The 17,267-nt window shown below is 40.1% G+C and overlaps 1 protein-coding gene across 1 annotated transcript in view; it reads left to right on the plus strand.

Moving 5' to 3' along the window:
• Positions 1–3,332: 3,332 nt before the first annotated feature.
• LOC121357440 (F-BAR domain only protein 2-like) overlaps positions 3,333–17,267 on the plus strand; it is a 92,592-nt gene continuing 78,657 nt past the window's right edge. The window contains exon 1 of the mRNA XM_041474702.1: positions 3,333–3,598. Within this exon, the coding sequence (XP_041330636.1) occupies positions 3,574–3,598 (25 nt within the window). The 5' untranslated portion in view covers positions 3,333–3,573. The remainder of the gene's footprint in view (positions 3,599–17,267) is intronic.

The raw sequence follows: 17,267 nt of genomic DNA on the forward strand, positions 1-17,267 counted from the left end.
GGCATTAACAATAAACAGAACCCGAAACCCAGTAATAGCCTTTTTGTTTCACAATGGCATGCGGCAGTCTTCTGGTATGAGGCAAGCCCTTGGCTCCCGCATGTGGATTTGAAAAATGCTTTCGAAATATTTCTTTCAAACACTATAACATCTATTCTTATCATATTCTATATAAGCACGAATTACCTAAATCACATATTGCAGTGGCTTGTAGTATTTTTGCTAAGCATTGATCCTCACTGTCATAATTAGGCTTAAATTCAGATATGTAAAGTTATGTGGAACTAATGCTAGGATGCCTTTTTCAGCTACTCCTCAAGCTGCTTTGACTGCCAGATTGTTTCCCAACATAACAATAGTTTGTCCAGATTGATGTGCTTTGCAATGCATCACTGCCACCTCCTTTGGTTTTTGAATTTCTTCCAAAAGTTGTAAAATTTCTTCCTTGTGTTTAATAGATGATCCTTGAGCTGATAGCAGTCCCTTTTCCTTCCATATAGCTCCATGGGCATGAATCACACCAAATGCATATCTAGAATCAGTCCAAATATTCACTCTTTTGTCTGCTGCCAAATTCAATGCTTGTTTTAGTGCTATTATCTCTGCTTTTTGGGCTGGTGTATTAATTGGTAAAGATCAAGCTTCTAATAGATAGCAGTCACCACTGCGTATCCTGCCATCCATCTTCCTTCTTTTATGAAAATGCTGCCATCTGTAACTAATTCTTAATCAGGATTCTCTATTGGTTTATCCCACAAATCAGTTCTGCTGGAATATACCTGTTCGATAGTTTGGAGACAATCGTGTCAGGGCTCCCTCATCCACTGCCTTTGGATCAAGAAACATGGCTGGATTAGTGGCTGCTGTTGTCTTCAATTCCACGCCATCCTGTTCCAAAAGCACAACTTGGTATTTGAGCATCCTGCTGGGGGATAACAAATGCCCCCCATTTTGCTCTAATATAGATCTCACCATGTGAGGGACAAAAAGAGTTATATGCTGTCCAGTCATGAGCTTCCTAGCCTCTTTGATCAGTAGAACAATTGCAGCAATCACTCACAAGCATCCTGGCTCATCCTTTGCTCATGTTGCCCAGCTGTTTAGAGAAATAGGCCACAGGACTCCTCCAGGTTCCCAGCTTTTGTGTCAGGACCCCTGGGGCTAAATGTTGTCTTTCATGTACAAACAGTTCAAAGGGCTTGGTTAAATCAGGAAACCCTAATGCAGGTGCTGTCATTAATGCCTTTTTCAGTTCTCAGAAGGCAGTTTGGGACTCAAGAGTCCACACTAATTGCCCACCCTTTGGCTCTTTGAGAGGTTCATAGACAGGCTTCACTAAAAGTCCATAGTTTAATATCCGCAACCAGCACCACCCAACCACTCCTAGAAAGCCTCGTAATTCTCAGATGTTCCTAGGTTCTGGAGTTTGGCAGATTGCTTCTTTTCTGTCAAGGCCCAGAATTCTCTGTCTTTGAGTGATCCCCAAGCCCAAATAGCTCACAGTTGCCTTTCCTATTTGAGCTTTTCTTTTAATTACTGTGTAACCATTCTGTCACAAAAAGTTCAACCAGACTTATGGTCATTTGTAGGCATTGGTTTTGGATCTCTGCTGTCAGTAGAATGTCATCCACATACTGTAAAACTTCCTCAGTGTTATTTTCTTTCATTGTTCTATTTTTTTTACTAGTTGATTTCCAAATATTGTTGGACTACTCTTAAATCCCTGTGGTAGGATGGTCCAGGTTAACTGGACTTTGCATCCAGAGGTGGGACTTTCCCATTCAAAAGCAAATATTGCTTGACTTTTTTCCTCCAAGGGTATGCAGAAAAAGGCATCCTTAAGATCAATCACATTTATATTCCTCTTTTAGTGCTGTCAAGAGTGTGTACGGATTAGCTACTACTGGATTAATACCAGATACTTTTTATAAATGGCCCTTAAATCTTGCACTAACCTACATTCCCCATTTTGCTTTTTAACTGATAATATTGATGTGTTATATTCTGATTCACAGTCCTTCAAAAACCCATATTCTAAAAATTTTTCTATAAGTTTCTCCAACCCCTTCCTCACTTCCCATTTAATGGAGATTTTCCTTGGCCCTCCTTTTCATTATAAAGTATTTATAAAACCACTTTTTATTATCTTTCACAACAGTGGCCAGATTGAGTTCTAGCTGAACTTTTGCCTTTCTAATTTTCTTTCTATATGACCATCAGTTACTACTGATAATTGTAGCTATTTATGCTTCCACTATAGCGTCTTCTTTTTCAAAAGGAGTGCTATCACCATACAATAGGGTTTTAAAAATTAATTTAATTTTTAATTTTTCTTATTTTTTACTTCTAGAATAAAAAAGTCATTTTCCAGGGAAAAATTAATTTCTCCTTATCTTTTTAGAAAAGCATTTCTCTTTTTTGAACAGGCAATAAAATGGGAGCTGGTGTTAGTGTTAGAAAGAGTAATGTTGAGAAAATATATTTTGAATTCCTGGTTTCTAAATTAGAAAGCTTAAAAATTGCTGATAAACATGAAACAGGTTCAGATTACAGCAGGATAAAGATTTATTATACATTTGTGTACTCACAGAATTGACCTTTGTGATACAGCTTAATATCTAAACACTAAAAGCCATCATTTGTTTTATCAGCAGAATAATTGAAGCTAAAACAGTTGAAATTCCACTTGTATCAAGTTGATCATTAGGAATTGCTGTCTGGCTTTTGTGCTGTCAGAAAACATAACCTGTTCTGATATGAAGAGATAGCAGAATGATGGTTGGTCTATGTAATTTGAGAGAAAGGTTGAATAAACTTTCTACTGTGGAAACAATTTAGAAGTGACATGCTGCAAGGGGGAGGTCAGAATGAGCATTGATATCCAGCTGAGCTGCCAACTGGCACTGAGCCAGACACACTAAGCTTTGCCATTTGAAGCATATGTGGTTTTAAGAAAAAATTGCCCTCCTTTCATGCATGATTTGGACTGACAAACTTTAGTTTTTAACAAAAACAAGGATATAATTTGGTGTTGTACTTGTAACTACAAGTACATATTTATAGAGATTTTTTTAAAGCTTTTGTTTGAAACAGATATGTTAATGTTTATATGCATGCATGTGTGTGTGTAAATTGATCCCTTGGGATGGGGATGAACGGCAGATTTTTTTTTTTTTTGAGTACCTGAATATTTCCAGTTTTTAAAAATTAAATCTAGTTAAGAAAAATATATGCTTGAATGGGATAACATTTCTTCCTGTCATACATACTCCCCCTTAAAAAGAAGGGAGACAGGTTCCAAAAGCAGATACAAATATAAAATAGTTTTTAGTTCATTTGTTGAGTTTTTGATTTACCTTTTTAGCTGGGCAGGATTTTTCCAGTTCATTGATATACTTTTGGGGGGCTCTTTTTCAGGGTATGACATTATATTATGTTTTTCTTCTTAGCAATTGTAGTTGGCTTTTGTATTTGCCTTGTTTAAGAATCCAAACATCAAACTGTTTTTCCCTCTATTGAGGAAAGTGCAAATTATTTTATTCTTTTGACCTTAACAAAACCTTTATCTTCCCAATGACTGCCTCTCACCATACTAGAGGTAAGTTTTGTAACTGTTTTCAAGGTAATTGACAAATAACTAGCTGTCTTCAAGACAAATGGTGTCACTTTGTGTTGCTGTTTTTTTGGGGGTCCCGGGGAGTCCCTGGGGGGCCCCTTAAGCTGTATGTTCGCTGGTAACAGCCAGCAGGCAAGGAGACTCCACACAGCTTCTGAGGGTGCTGATTAGATGAGTATTTATTGAGGGTCCCACCCCCGGGAGCAGCATGGTTATTGAGAGAGAAGGGGGGAAGGGGGAAGGAGGGGGAGAGAGGGACAACCTAGGGAGAAAAGGGCCAAGAAAGAGTTCGGTCTCCCCCTCACAGCTTAACAGGGAGATTCAAAGTGGGCACAGAATAAGACTTGGACCAATGGGATTACAGATACATGACACTTCAGGGGAGGATCACAGGCTTGGAATAAACCATACATTTTCGAGGGGTGAGACAGAGCATACCATTTAACTAAAATGTAACACCACAACTTTGTAGATAAATTAAGTAGGGGGTATAAAGTTTTTATTTATAAACCCTCTTCTGTGGTTGCCTTGTGTATATCTGAAAACACTGTTCTCATAGATGTGGGCTAAATATCTATTAGGGTACTGTATTATAATTAAAAGTGCAACTGTATCCATGTATTTGCAATTTTTTCACCTTTGAATAAGATCAGTATCCCCTCATTGCTAGCCATTCACTTTTAGTGTCATGAAAGTCACGTCTCTTGTAACAAGAAAAACAGTACATATATTTTCCCAGTCTGAGATGCATCCTGAGCTGCAGACTCATGGTTGCCTAGTTTATGCATGTCACTCATTGTATTTTGTTAGAATAATTTGAAATAAAAATTGTCCATTTATTCAACTTACCTTTCCCATCTTCTGCTCTGGGAAACTAAAGCTTCCTCATTTTCAAAAGCCTAACAACTTCCCCACTTCTGATTTATTTGCTTTAGTCTTTTGTCAAATTGCAGCTGTCTTCTTCGATGTGCCTATAAAACCATCATTTACTTGCCTTTTCTTTGTGTCCTTATCTGTCCTAACTGGTGGAATGCTGTGAGCTGCAGAAGCTTTCCCTGGAAAGTGTTTTAGGATGGTGCTTGGTGGGAATGCTTATATACAATCAGATGAGCTCACTAAAGTTTTGAGGCCTGCTTCCTTTGGAGAATATTAAACTTTCATTAGCATCTTGATAGCTAGGTATGTATCCTTAAGTGATTGAAATCTCACTAGATATTCATGTCTCTTTCTAAGAGCTAACCTTCATTTATGCACTATTTTTTTCTATCTTGTGTGTGTACAGCATCAAATACTTCTTTCAAGTCAGATATTTGAGATATTTAAGCCATAGAGTTACCATTCTATAGCTCAATGTAACAGCAGGCAGACCATCTGTAAATGTTATCTTGAACCTGAAACTCTCCATGCTTAACACAAGAGAACATTACTTCAGAGACTTTTGTAAGGGTTAGACTAGATGTCAGCTATTACTTTTTGCATTTTAAGACACTTGTCGAGATAGGCACTTTTGTTTTCACAGTCCTGCTTTAGTTCCAACATTTGCTTTTATTTTGCCTTCATATGAAAGCTGGAGAAAAGGCTTCCTTCTCAATTCAGATTTTCTTGTGTTTTACGAGAAAAACAACAAAGGAAATCTCAATGCTTTGACTGTTGTACTTCAGATGATGATGATGATTATTATCTTTGCAGCATGATGTCTTGGTTTGAAAGACAGGTGTCTGCTAAGGAAGGCAGCAGACTCCCTTGGAATGAAAAATATGACCCTCTGAATTATTACAATTTTGAAATTAAGGGCCCTTCAGGCAAAGTTATGAGAAAAGGAATAACAGTTCTTTACTATTGTGTCTATGTATAACGAGAGTAACAACAACAAAGAACAGAAACCCCAAAAAACAGTCTCTTCCTGCTATTTAAGCACTTTCCCCTTTGGTGTAGTTACAATCGCAGCCGGCAGGGGCGCTGGTGGCTCCCCAGCTGGGCAGAGCAGGTGCGATGACTCCCCCACGGCTGCAGGGGGTGCTGTGACGTGAGTTTAGGCCGTCTCCCTCTCACGTGGACAATGGCGGGCACAGCCGGCAGAACGGGATGGAGAAGGGGCTTCTTTTATGAACCCCCAGGGCAGCCGATTTCGGTGCCCCCTCTGGATAGCAAAAGGAGCTGCAGCAGGAACCCCAGGGGAAGCAAGCTGGAACAGCAGGTTCTCCCAGCAGGCAGAGGGTGAAAAGCTACAGTGTAGCACAAACCCGGAGCAATGGCAGAGTTATGGTGGGGGTTGGGCAGTAGCAGTCTGGCTCCTGAACGCAGCAAAAGGCTCCTCAGGCTTTTCTCACCGGCGCTGGTCAGTCCTCCAGATCCAGAATGCGCAGAGGGCAGGGGCAAGGTACACTCTATTGCTTACTGCAACAGATTAAAGCATACAAAGGAAGATCAAACCAGAAGTAATTTGGAATGATTGACACAGAAACCAGGAATGCAAAAGGGGTAAGGGTGCAAAGGATATGGATGCAAAGATAATAGATTCACACACACAGAGGCAACACCATGTCTACACCTATTCCTACGTGTGTAAATGTACCTATCAAAAACTCCACTCAAGTTCAGTGAAATACATCAATTCTCTTTGCATTTCCCAACAGGCAAGGGTTGCACCTGGAGGAGCATGGAGATGGGGGATATCAGCCTAGGCCTCATCGTCAGTGATGGTCCTTTGAGTATCACAAACTTGAGGGTTTGTGAGCTCTGAGAGGCCCCACTTAGAGGGAGGTGCAGACTCAGCCCACTGCAGTCCAGGAGAGCTCAAAGGGCCTCACTCAGGACTGCTGTTTATAGAGTCACCGAATCACAGAATCATTTCAGTTAGAAAAGACCTCTGAGATCATTGAGTCCAACCTTTGACTGATCACCATGTTGTCATGATTGGCTTTAGTCATCAGTAAGTTTCCCTCCTGGACATAACCCAAGCTGGTAACTACTGGCATTTTTTCCCAGAAAGTCCAGTAACAATGGTATTGTTCCTCTCAGGGTACAATTCAGGTAAATGGTTTACCAAGGCTACAAAGGATAGCTGCTTATCCTTTGTTTCCCACCTTTTTTGGGCAGACATTGTTTCTGATTTTTCCCACCTTTACCATAAAAGAGCTCCTGGTACAACCAGGGAGTGCCTCATGGCCCGACTGGTACTGTCAAGGGATGCTTCACTGCTCAGCTGGAGCTTCTGAGATTGTAGACCAGGCCCAAGGATGAGGGGAAAGGAGGGGGTGATGGGTATATAACACCACAACCCTTCACTAGCTTCAGAGCCCTACTTTGGACATGCTCCAGGACCTCAATGTCTTTCCTGTAGTGAGGACCCCAAGTCTGAACACAGGACGTTCTCCTGAGTTTCCTGCCTCTTCTTCCAAAGTTAGTAAACTCTTTTTTTCCCGAGTTCCAGCAAAATGTCACTGTTCAGTCAGGCTGGTCATCTTCCCCTCTGGCTCGTCATTTGGTACATGGGGACAGCCTGCTCCTGCACCTTGAAAATTTCTTTCTTGAAGTGTCCAGCCTTCCTGGACCCCTTTTCCCTTCAGGACTGCCTCAAGCGATTCTCTCAACCAGTATCCTAAACAGGCTAAAGTCTGCCCTCCAGGAGTCCAAAGGAACAGTTCTGCTGGCACCCTCCTTTACTCCTCTAAGAATTCTCATTAATTTTGTGACTGCTGTGCCCAAGACAGCCTCCAACCATCACATCACCCACCAGCCCTCTGTTTATAATCAACAAATCCCTCAGGGCACCTCCTCTGGTTGATTCATTCACCAGCTGTGTCAGGAAGTTCTCTTCCACACATTCCAGCATCCTCCTGGACTGTTTTATCTTTGATGTGTTGTATTTCCAGCAGATGTCTGGTAAGTTGAAATTCCCCATGAGAACAAGGGCCAGCAATCGTGAGACTTCTCCCAGCTGCTTATAGAAACATCTTTAATGCCCCAGGGAGGCAGCGGACATCCTTAAGGGAGTGGGTCTGAGCTGCATATGGTACCTTCTGTTCCCTTCAGAAGGGAGTCTACTATCAGAATAACCTGTATTTTTTTTTCTTTTTGTAATGCTGTTGTCGCAGATGTTATTTATCTTTCTTGCAGTAAAACCACTAGTAGATTCAAGGGAAGGAGAGAGGGTGTGTGGGGAGAAGGGACTTGTCTATTAACTCTGCTCATTTTGGTGAAGCATAAAACAAGCTAATAGATATCATTAAGAAGAAAACATATTTAAAATTTCCAAGTTGACTTTGTAGACGAAAGTGGGACCTGCTTACTGAAACTTTTTGTGTGGCTTCCATCTCATTTACTATCTCTGCCAATTCTTCAATAACTGGGAGTTTTTCAGATTGTGTTTTATAGTCTTCCCTATGAGAAAAGAATACATTGTTGCAAGAGCAAGGTGAAGTTTTGGGGGGTAAGCTGGCCTCTGTTCAATCAAATTAAAAATACTGATCTGATCATCATATCTCTGTGTGTTTCAGTACTAAGCATGAGTATTTGTCTCTTATCAAGCTGTAAATACAACACTCTCAAAGACAAATGTTAGGCAACTGTAATGGACAAAATACAGAAAGTTTGTGTTAAAGAAAATCTTTGCTTTCTTCTGTTAGAAGTGAAGGTTAAAGATACTGATCTGAAATAAGGATTGGTTTTACTTGAGCCTGGATTATTCATATATATTTAATTATTAGCATGAGAGTCTTGAAAGTTTGGGGATCAGTCTTAGTAGCTGAGAAGGGTAAAGAAACTTAAATGCCATTTAAGACTGCTTTGAGATTTGCCTTTTGATATTCTGCCCTCAAGAGCTTCATTTGGAGGCTAAACAACTATGTTATGATGAATGGGATATTGATGGATTCTATTCCCAGGTTATTTTACTGGCAGGGAAAATGTTGCAGACTCGGTCTTAATTACAATAAATTAAAGTGATTACTTTGAGCACATCTTGTTTTAAAAAAAATATTAAATCTCTGCAAGTTTTAAGAGAAAATATTTGGTAGATTTCATCCAATGTCTAAAATAATCACATTTGTTTAACAGCAGGGAGTATCAAGTTAACTCATCAGATTCTCAATTGTCTTTATATTTGTTTAACTTAAGCAACTTTTTTTTTATTTGCAGTTTGAGAAATTCTCTGAAAATGTAGTGTTTATACTGAATTAAACATAGATTTGTGCTGCAAGACTTAAATATACATGTTGGGTGTGATGCATGAAAGATGAGACACACTAGCAGAGGTGCAAGTGAATCTGATTTACTCACAAAGTGCATCAGTTTTTATACCCCTAAAGCAAATGCTGTATTTAGCTACAGGCTAAAAGCTTAATCACAGTTCCACAATAAATCTGTCCCCTTGACATCTTCTATTATCGTTTCCAGAGTCACAGGCCAGTTCTGTTTTAAATTTCTTCACATTCTAGTAGAAATGGTGTCTTGTTCAACCCATTTAACCTGTTCAGAAACATGGGTCAGCTGCCGCCACTGCTATTCTCTGTGTAACTCTTTCCTGCTAACATCCCTCAAGCAAACATTTGATACTGCAACATTTCCCCCTTCTCTTTTTCTTGACGTCATGGACAATGCAAGTGCAACCATGACTTTTTGTGTGCCTTTAACAGGTCTGATTTTTTTGAAAAAAGACAAGACAGAAAATTTAAAAATATATCATTGCCAGACAATCCAATAAAACCCCAAACTCATAAATTTATTCCTGAAAACCAATTTTTTGGATTTAGCCAAGAGAGAGAATTTTTAAAGTCTGTCAGTACCTTTTGTTTCTCCAGTTTGCAAAGCTCTGAGTTGATCTTTTAACTGAGTGTGACGTGAGTGAATATCTTGTCTTAAAGTTTTATCAAAGGCTCCTTGGAAGTGGTTTTTGACTGTTTCCCAGTTTTGTTCCATTTCATTCCATGGAAGAGGAGTGACACATAGAGTTATGAATGTGTTCCCAATTGCAATGTAAGGATATGTGGGATTTTTGAGCCTCAACTCTTTTGCCAATCCACAAAAGAGCGCTTTCCAAGACATCTAATCTGGTCATTATTTCCTTGTCACTTTGCTCTTATGTTTGTAACTCTTTCGTAATATTGGTTAAAGCTTGTCCCATGGTGTGGGCAGTTTGAATGGAATTAGTTAAAGCTGCAACAGCCGCAGAGGCTGTGGTTTATATTATTACAGCAGAAACGATGGCAAAAATCAACCAACCCAGAAATTTGTGAACTCATTTCTTACTCTTTTGGATTTCCTCTTGGAATAGTTGAGCCAATTGTGAAAGACCATCTTGTCCTTCCCAAGTCCAAGTCAGATTTACAGGTACCCAAATTTCCGGTTTTCTTTTAAATGGAAGAAGAACAAAAAAATTATTCATATCTTCATTGGTTACACATGATTTAAAGACAAAAGAATTAGCAGATAAAAAATACAAACCATTCCTATAATCAGTTGAAAGATCATTAACTAAAGCAAAATCATACAGGTGTGAAGTACAAGTCATTAGTGATTGTCTCTTTAACAATGTCAAATTTCTGATGGTACGATTCTTAACCAAGTTCAACTGGTATACCATATTACCCAAGGCAGGTAACAACATCTTCCAGAAATGCTTATGAACATGTGATTGATTACTACCTAGATAATATTGAATCAATGGTCTGGCCATTCCACCATCATGCCAAACAATGCTGCAGTTTGCCTTTTGGATTGGGAGGATGGTTGTATTTGTCCCCTTTTCTCTAAGAATACCATGTGGTCCCCAGTCAATTACTCTCCCATATTGTAAGAATTGTTGTTGTGGTTTTTGTCCTATACATGATGTCCATTCCAAACGTTGTAAATTGGAAATGGATGTAAGATGACATTTGGGAAAATGAGGTGGAGTGGTATCCACAGAATTGTTAGAGGTAGACAGAATGGTCGGCAATGTAATAGCAGTCAATATTTTTACTGTTCCCAAGGATACATATATTAAATGTAATTGCATAAAAAAAATTAGCACAAGGTAAGGAGAAAAAGGTGTTTGATTCCACATTAAGCATATAGGCAGTAAATCAGTAACATAAGAAGCATTGGTAACACATGTATTTACAACATCCTGATCTAGGGGAGGAAGCCAAGTTCCTCCTACCCATTCCATTGTTGCTGAGGGGAGGTTCTGGATCCCACCAGTTCAGAGGGCAAAACAGTGGTGGCTCAAGAATGTGTGCCCAGTAGATTCTTCCTTCCACCACTTGATGGCAGTATAGCAGTAGAAGGACAGCAAGATTCATTGTTGTCATCCTTGGCTGCATTTGGTGTATCTTGCCAGAAGCCAATATGGTCTTGTGGGCAAAGAAACACACCCATAACCTCTCCCCCAAGCTAACAGTGGAACTGGACCTTTCCACTGACCACTGTGTACATCTTTGTATGTAACTTCTGGGTGAACTCCTTCTCCATCAGTTGTCTGACCTAGGTGTCTTTGATGTGCCATTAGGTCATCCCTAGTGAAAAGATTAAAAAAATTTAAAACATAGGTTGCTTTGTGTCCTAGGGTGACTTTATGATGCTTGTATCCCCAATCAGGTGTTCTGTTTATGCTGGATGTTATATTCTGTGCCTTCAAGACCGGCTGAGAGTGAAGGCGGGGAGAAGAAGGAGCACAGAGTTTCGTTATCAGCTGCATTCTCCCCCACAGTCTGCTGGAACACAGACTTCCACTGTTGTTGTCTGGGCACAGACGGGGCAGAACACTGCACTCCTTTTGCTTGTTAGTTAGTTAGTTTAGCTAGCTGAGGCAGTCCGAGTTTTCCCTGAACTGTTTTTCTTTCCCTTTTCTTGGAACCATTCAAACCTGCTCTGGACTGGGACCCAGGGAAACACTGAGAACTTGCACTTTGTAGCCTGCTGGGGCCTACTCTGCAGCCTTTCCCCGGGCCAGAGGGACCGATAACAGAGCAACCACCCACAGGACAGACTATCTGAATCTGTCATCTCTTCAGAGCAGTTAATGAGTTTTGTCATCCAGTATTGTTCATTTTGTGTGCTGAAGAGTGCTTTGCCTGTTAAATAAACAGGTTCTTTCCGCTTGTCTCCGAGGAAATCCTTCCCGAACCAGTTGGGGGGAGGGGCAGTGTGGGTTTGCTTTCTGGAGGGGCTCCTTTTGGAGGTTTTCTCCCAAATTTGCCCCAAACCAGGACACTTTGTTAAGCTGCTCTTGAGGTATGGAGCATACCTACCAGATTTACCCTTTTTTGTTTCTGTAGCATGTTTTTCAATGTGTAATGTGCCATTTATACTATGGCTTGCCCTGTTGGAGAATGGGCAATACCTGTAACATGTTGGATCCCCCAACTGTGGAAAAAATCTTGTGTTTTTCGGGGTGTATATACAGGTCCATTATCTGTTTTTATCTGTTGAAGGACCCCCATAGTAGTAAAAGTATGCAGCCGATGTCGGGTGGCATCTCTCGATTTCTCACCTTTGTGAGCTGGTGCTACTATGAAACCTGAAAAAGTATCAATGGAAACATGCATATATTTAAAAATCCCAAAACTCAATTTGTGGGTAACATCTGTTTGCTAAATGTCATTAGGTTTTAATCCTCGTGGGTTTGTACCTAACATTTGTGGTAAGGAAAAAGTCTGCTGACATTGTGAACAAGTATTCACTATATCTTCAGCTTGTTGCAAGGTCAAGCCAAATTGTTTAGCCAATGCTCGGGCATTTTGATGATAGAAATAATGAGAAAGTTTTGCCTACCCTAACTTTTGTGATATAGTGACTTGTCATGGCAAGAGCATCTGTTATTGCATTACCTTCCACTTTAGGGCCAGGCAGACTGGTGTGTGATCTAAGGTGCAGAATGTAATATTCATGAGACCTGTGAAGTAAAAAGTTATACAAAGTGGTTAATAATACAAAAATATCTTTGTTAGAAACTTCCTTCAAGAATGAATGCTCTGTTCTCTTGATGATTCCTGTAACATAAAGAGCATCACAAACAATGTTAATATGTTTCTGTGGAAAGAGATTAAATGTTTCTACCATGGCTGCTAGTTTGACTAACTGGGTAGATCCAGGTTGTAAGGTTATTGTTTCCACTGTCCTGTATAATTTTTCCTCAGGGTCACAGCTTTGTGTGTTTTCCCTGATCCATCAGTGAAAACAGTTTTTGCATCAGGGATAGGTGTCTTTGTAAGCGACGCGGTTGGAAGGGAAGTTCCTTAAAAGATTGTAACAATGCATGTCAAGGCACTGAGTGAATAAACTGTCCATTATAGTCCGCAAGAGCAATTTGAAATGACAGTGAATCCCTGAAAAGATTCTCTAATTCTGCTGCAGTAATAGGGAGATGTACTACTGCCGTATCATATCCTGTCAGGCTCTGACATCAGAGTCGCCCCATCGACAGCAGTCAAATAATCATTTCAAGTTGAATGGTTATAGTTTTTGAAAAGGTGTGTGGCAAGAAAATCCATTTTAATAACCAAAGATGATGTTCATGCACATCACGTTGGCCAATAGGAGCATAGGGTTGGAAAAATTGCAAAATCAGGAACAGCTGCAAAGGCATATCTGGGTTTTGACATGTGGCAAAGGACTTATTGATTTTATCACTTACAGTCTCTAAAGCCTTTTGGGCAGTTCTTGTCAATTGCCTAAGGAAGAGAGATCTCAGTCCCCTTTTAACAATTGAAATAAAGGAGTTAATTCTTCTGTTGTAATTCTCAGCAGAGGGTGAATCCAATTAATGGTGCCCAATAACTTTTGCAAGACATTCAACGTGTGTATGTTGGTTTTTAAAGTTACCAGCTGTGGAGTGACTGTTGTTTCGAGTAGTTTAAAGCCCAAGTATTTCCAAGGAGGTTTTGTTTAAATTTTGTCTGTGGCAGTTTTGTCATCCAGTATTGTTCATTTTGTGTGCTGAAGAGTGCTTTGCCTGTTAAATAAACAGGTTCTTTCCGCTTGTCTCCGAGGAAATCCTTCCCGAACCAGTTGGGGGGAGGGGCAGTGTGGGTTTGCTTTCTGGAGGGGCTCCTTTTGGAGGTTTTCTCCCAAATTTGCCCCAAACCAGGACACTTTGTTAAGCTGCTCTTGAGGTATGGAGCATACCTACCAGATTTACCCTTTTTTGTTTCTGTAGCATGTTTTTCAATGTGTAATGTGCCATTTATACTATGGCTTGCCCTGTTGGAGAATGGGCAATACCTGTAACATGTTGGATCCCCCAACTGTGGAAAAAATCTTGTGTTTTTCGGGGTGTATATACAGGTCCATTATCTGTTTTTATCTGTTGAAGGACCCCCATAGTAGTAAAAGTATGCAGCCGATGTCGGGTGGCATCTCTCGATTTCTCACCTTTGTGAGCTGGTGCTACTATGAAACCTGAAAAAGTATCAATGGAAACATGCATATATTTAAAAATCCCAAAACTCAATTTGTGGGTAACATCTGTTTGCTAAATGTCATTAGGTTTTAATCCTCGTGGGTTTGTACCTAACATTTGTGGTAAGGAAAAAGTCTGCTGACATTGTGAACAAGTATTCACTATATCTTCAGCTTGTTGCAAGGTCAAGCCAAATTGTTTAGCCAATGCTCGGGCATTTTGATGATAGAAATAATGAGAAAGTTTTGCCTACCCTAACTTTTGTGATATAGTGACTTGTCATGGCAAGAGCATCTGTTATTGCATTACCTTCCACTTTAGGGCCAGGCAGACTGGTGTGTGATCTAAGGTGCAGAATGTAATATTCATGAGACCTGTGAAGTAAAAAGTTATACAAAGTGGTTAATAATACAAAAATATCTTTGTTAGAAACTTCCTTCAAGAATGAATGCTCTGTTCTCTTGATGATTCCTGTAACATAAAGAGCATCACAAACAATGTTAATATGTTTCTGTGGAAAGAGATTAAATGTTTCTACCATGGCTGCTAGTTTGACTAACTGGGTAGATCCAGGTTGTAAGGTTATTGTTTCCACTGTCCTGTATAATTTTTCCTCAGGGTCACAGCTTTGTGTGTTTTCCCTGATCCATCAGTGAAAACAGTTTTTGCATCAGGGATAGGTGTCTTTGTAAGCGACGCGGTTGGAAGGGAAGTTCCTTAAAAGATTGTAACAATGCATGTCAAGGCACTGAGTGAATAAACTGTCCATTATAGTCCGCAAGAGCAATTTGAAATGACAGTGAATCCCTGAAAAGATTCTCTAATTCTGCTGCAGTAATAGGGAGATGTACTACTGCCGTATCATATCCTGTCAGGCTCTGACATCAGAGTCGCCCCATCGACAGCAGTCAAATAATCATTTCAAGTTGAATGGTTATAGTTTTTGAAAAGGTGTGTGGCAAGAAAATCCATTTTAATAACCAAAGATGATGTTCATGCACATCACGTTGGCCAATAGGAGCATAGGGTTGGAAAAATTGCAAAATCAGGAACAGCTGCAAAGGCATATCTGGGTTTTGACATGTGGCAAAGGACTTATTGATTTTATCACTTACAGTCTCTAAAGCCTTTTGGGCAGTTCTTGTCAATTGCCTAAGGAAGAGAGATCTCAGTCCCCTTTTAACAATTGAAATAAAGGAGTTAATTCTTCTGTTGTAATTCTCAGCAGAGGGTGAATCCAATTAATGGTGCCCAATAACTTTTGCAAGACATTCAACGTGTGTATGTTGGTTTTTAAAGTTACCAGCTGTGGAGTGACTGTTGTTTCGAGTAGTTTAAAGCCCAAGTATTTCCAAGGAGGTTTTGTTTAAATTTTGTCTGTGGCTATGCACAGACTTCTGCTGGTCAGTGTAATTTTTAAAGCTGCAAGACAATCACACAATAACGTCATGCTGTCGGAGGCAATTAAAATATCGTTCATATAGTGATACAGCCAAACAGATGGATATTTTTGCCATATTGGTTGTGTTGCTGAATGGACGCCAAACTAACAAATAGTTGGACTGTTTTAAATTTCTTCACATTCTAGTAGAAATGGTGTCTTGTTATTGTTTGACCCATTCAACCTGTTCAGAGACATGGGTCAGCTGCTACCGCTGCTGCTGTTCCCTGTGTAACTCTTTCCTGCTAACATCCCTCAAGCAAACATTTGATACTGCAACACTGGGAGTTACATTACAAATAGAAACATTTGAGGTACTTAATTTGTATTTGATCCATGCAGTTAAACCCAGTCGTGTAACTCACAATGCTAATTCACAGTTCAATTATTTTTTACTTTCATTGTGGCATCTCTAATTGCAGCACAATGATTTGCTATGTTCTACTACATAAAAACAATCTGAAGCTTGTATCTAAAATCTGTTTATATCAGCTATTTATTTAAAGACTATGACATATTCACTAGAAACACTGGAAAATGCTTGTAAGTACACCTTTTATATTGGATGCTCTAGAATAATTTTATTTTCATAAAAGAGATAAATCAGAGAACTTATTAGCATGTGTGTTTTGGGAAGTGAAAGTAATTTCTGTATTTGAGGTTTCCACATTCTATTTACTTCAGTTGCTTGTAAATAAATTCTCAATGTTTCTGTCTCTCACTTGAAGTAGTTGCATAAGGTGCAATGATGGGGGAGGGACTTGATGATCTTCGAGGTCTTTTCCAACCTTAACAAATCTATGGTTCTAATGAGGGTTAGGACTGCCCTTTGCAATGACAACGGACTGTTACCATGTGTCAGCTTGTCACAAATCCTGATTTAGGATCCAGCCAAATATGCCAATTTGTTGTTAATGGGCAATTTAGACTGCTTAAAGACCTGCAGCCTAAGGTATTGGCAAAAGTGGTTTTATTGAAATATGATGCTATAATAGTGTGACTTAACAAAGTTTGATGGCAAAGTTTGCTCTATTACTGTACTGCACAAAGGATTTAACAGTGATTCAAAACTACCAAGACAGAATCAAAGTTACCAAGGTAAAATCTTAGAGCTCTCTATTACAAGATCTGCAGTTGGTAAGAGGTCTCAACCTTGAGTAGCAACCTTGAGAGGCATCCCAGCTTAAGGGGAGATCACTGCCATGCAGTCAGCTACTTAGCAGGGAGAGCTCAAAGAAGGCTCACTTATGCTGTCATATTTATGGAATAAAGTGGTTGGCTTGCAGTCAAATCTCATAAAATATGAAAGGTATGTATGAGACTCCTTGTACCACCTGCTATTCATGTGTTAATCACATGATTGGTGTTCCAAGAACATAGGCATTGATGCTCACTGCATCACTCTGCCCCTTTGTAGGTTTTCAGAGAACAGATAGGAACTAGATTAACTCTTGGCCTGTCTACAACTCAGGCCATTTATGTCCTTTTGAGCCTGTACCAAACTACTGCTAGTTCAGTTAAGGGGTTGAGTGCATCCAACCCCTTGCTTCCAAGTGTTCAGACAGAACTTCCAAGAGGAACATAGGGTCTAGACCATGTGATGGCCTCATGTTTGGCCTTAAATACCCTTTGGCCTTCCTGGGCCCTTCCCTCAGGTAGGACTTCTGGTCATTTGGCCACTCAGGAGCTAGGTTAGGGTCTCCAGGGATGGGTGTGGACCATTGCCTCTGCTATGCCCATGACTGGCACCACCACAGGGCTGGGGTACTGTCTCTAGTGCGGGGTGGCGGGGGGGGGGGGGGGGGGGGGGGGGGGGGGGGGCAGTAGCA

Source organism: Pyrgilauda ruficollis, unplaced genomic scaffold, assembly GCF_017590135.1.
Source record: "Pyrgilauda ruficollis isolate IOZ18807 unplaced genomic scaffold, ASM1759013v1 scaffold330, whole genome shotgun sequence".
NCBI classification, from domain to species: Eukaryota; Metazoa; Chordata; class Aves; order Passeriformes; family Passeridae; genus Pyrgilauda; species Pyrgilauda ruficollis.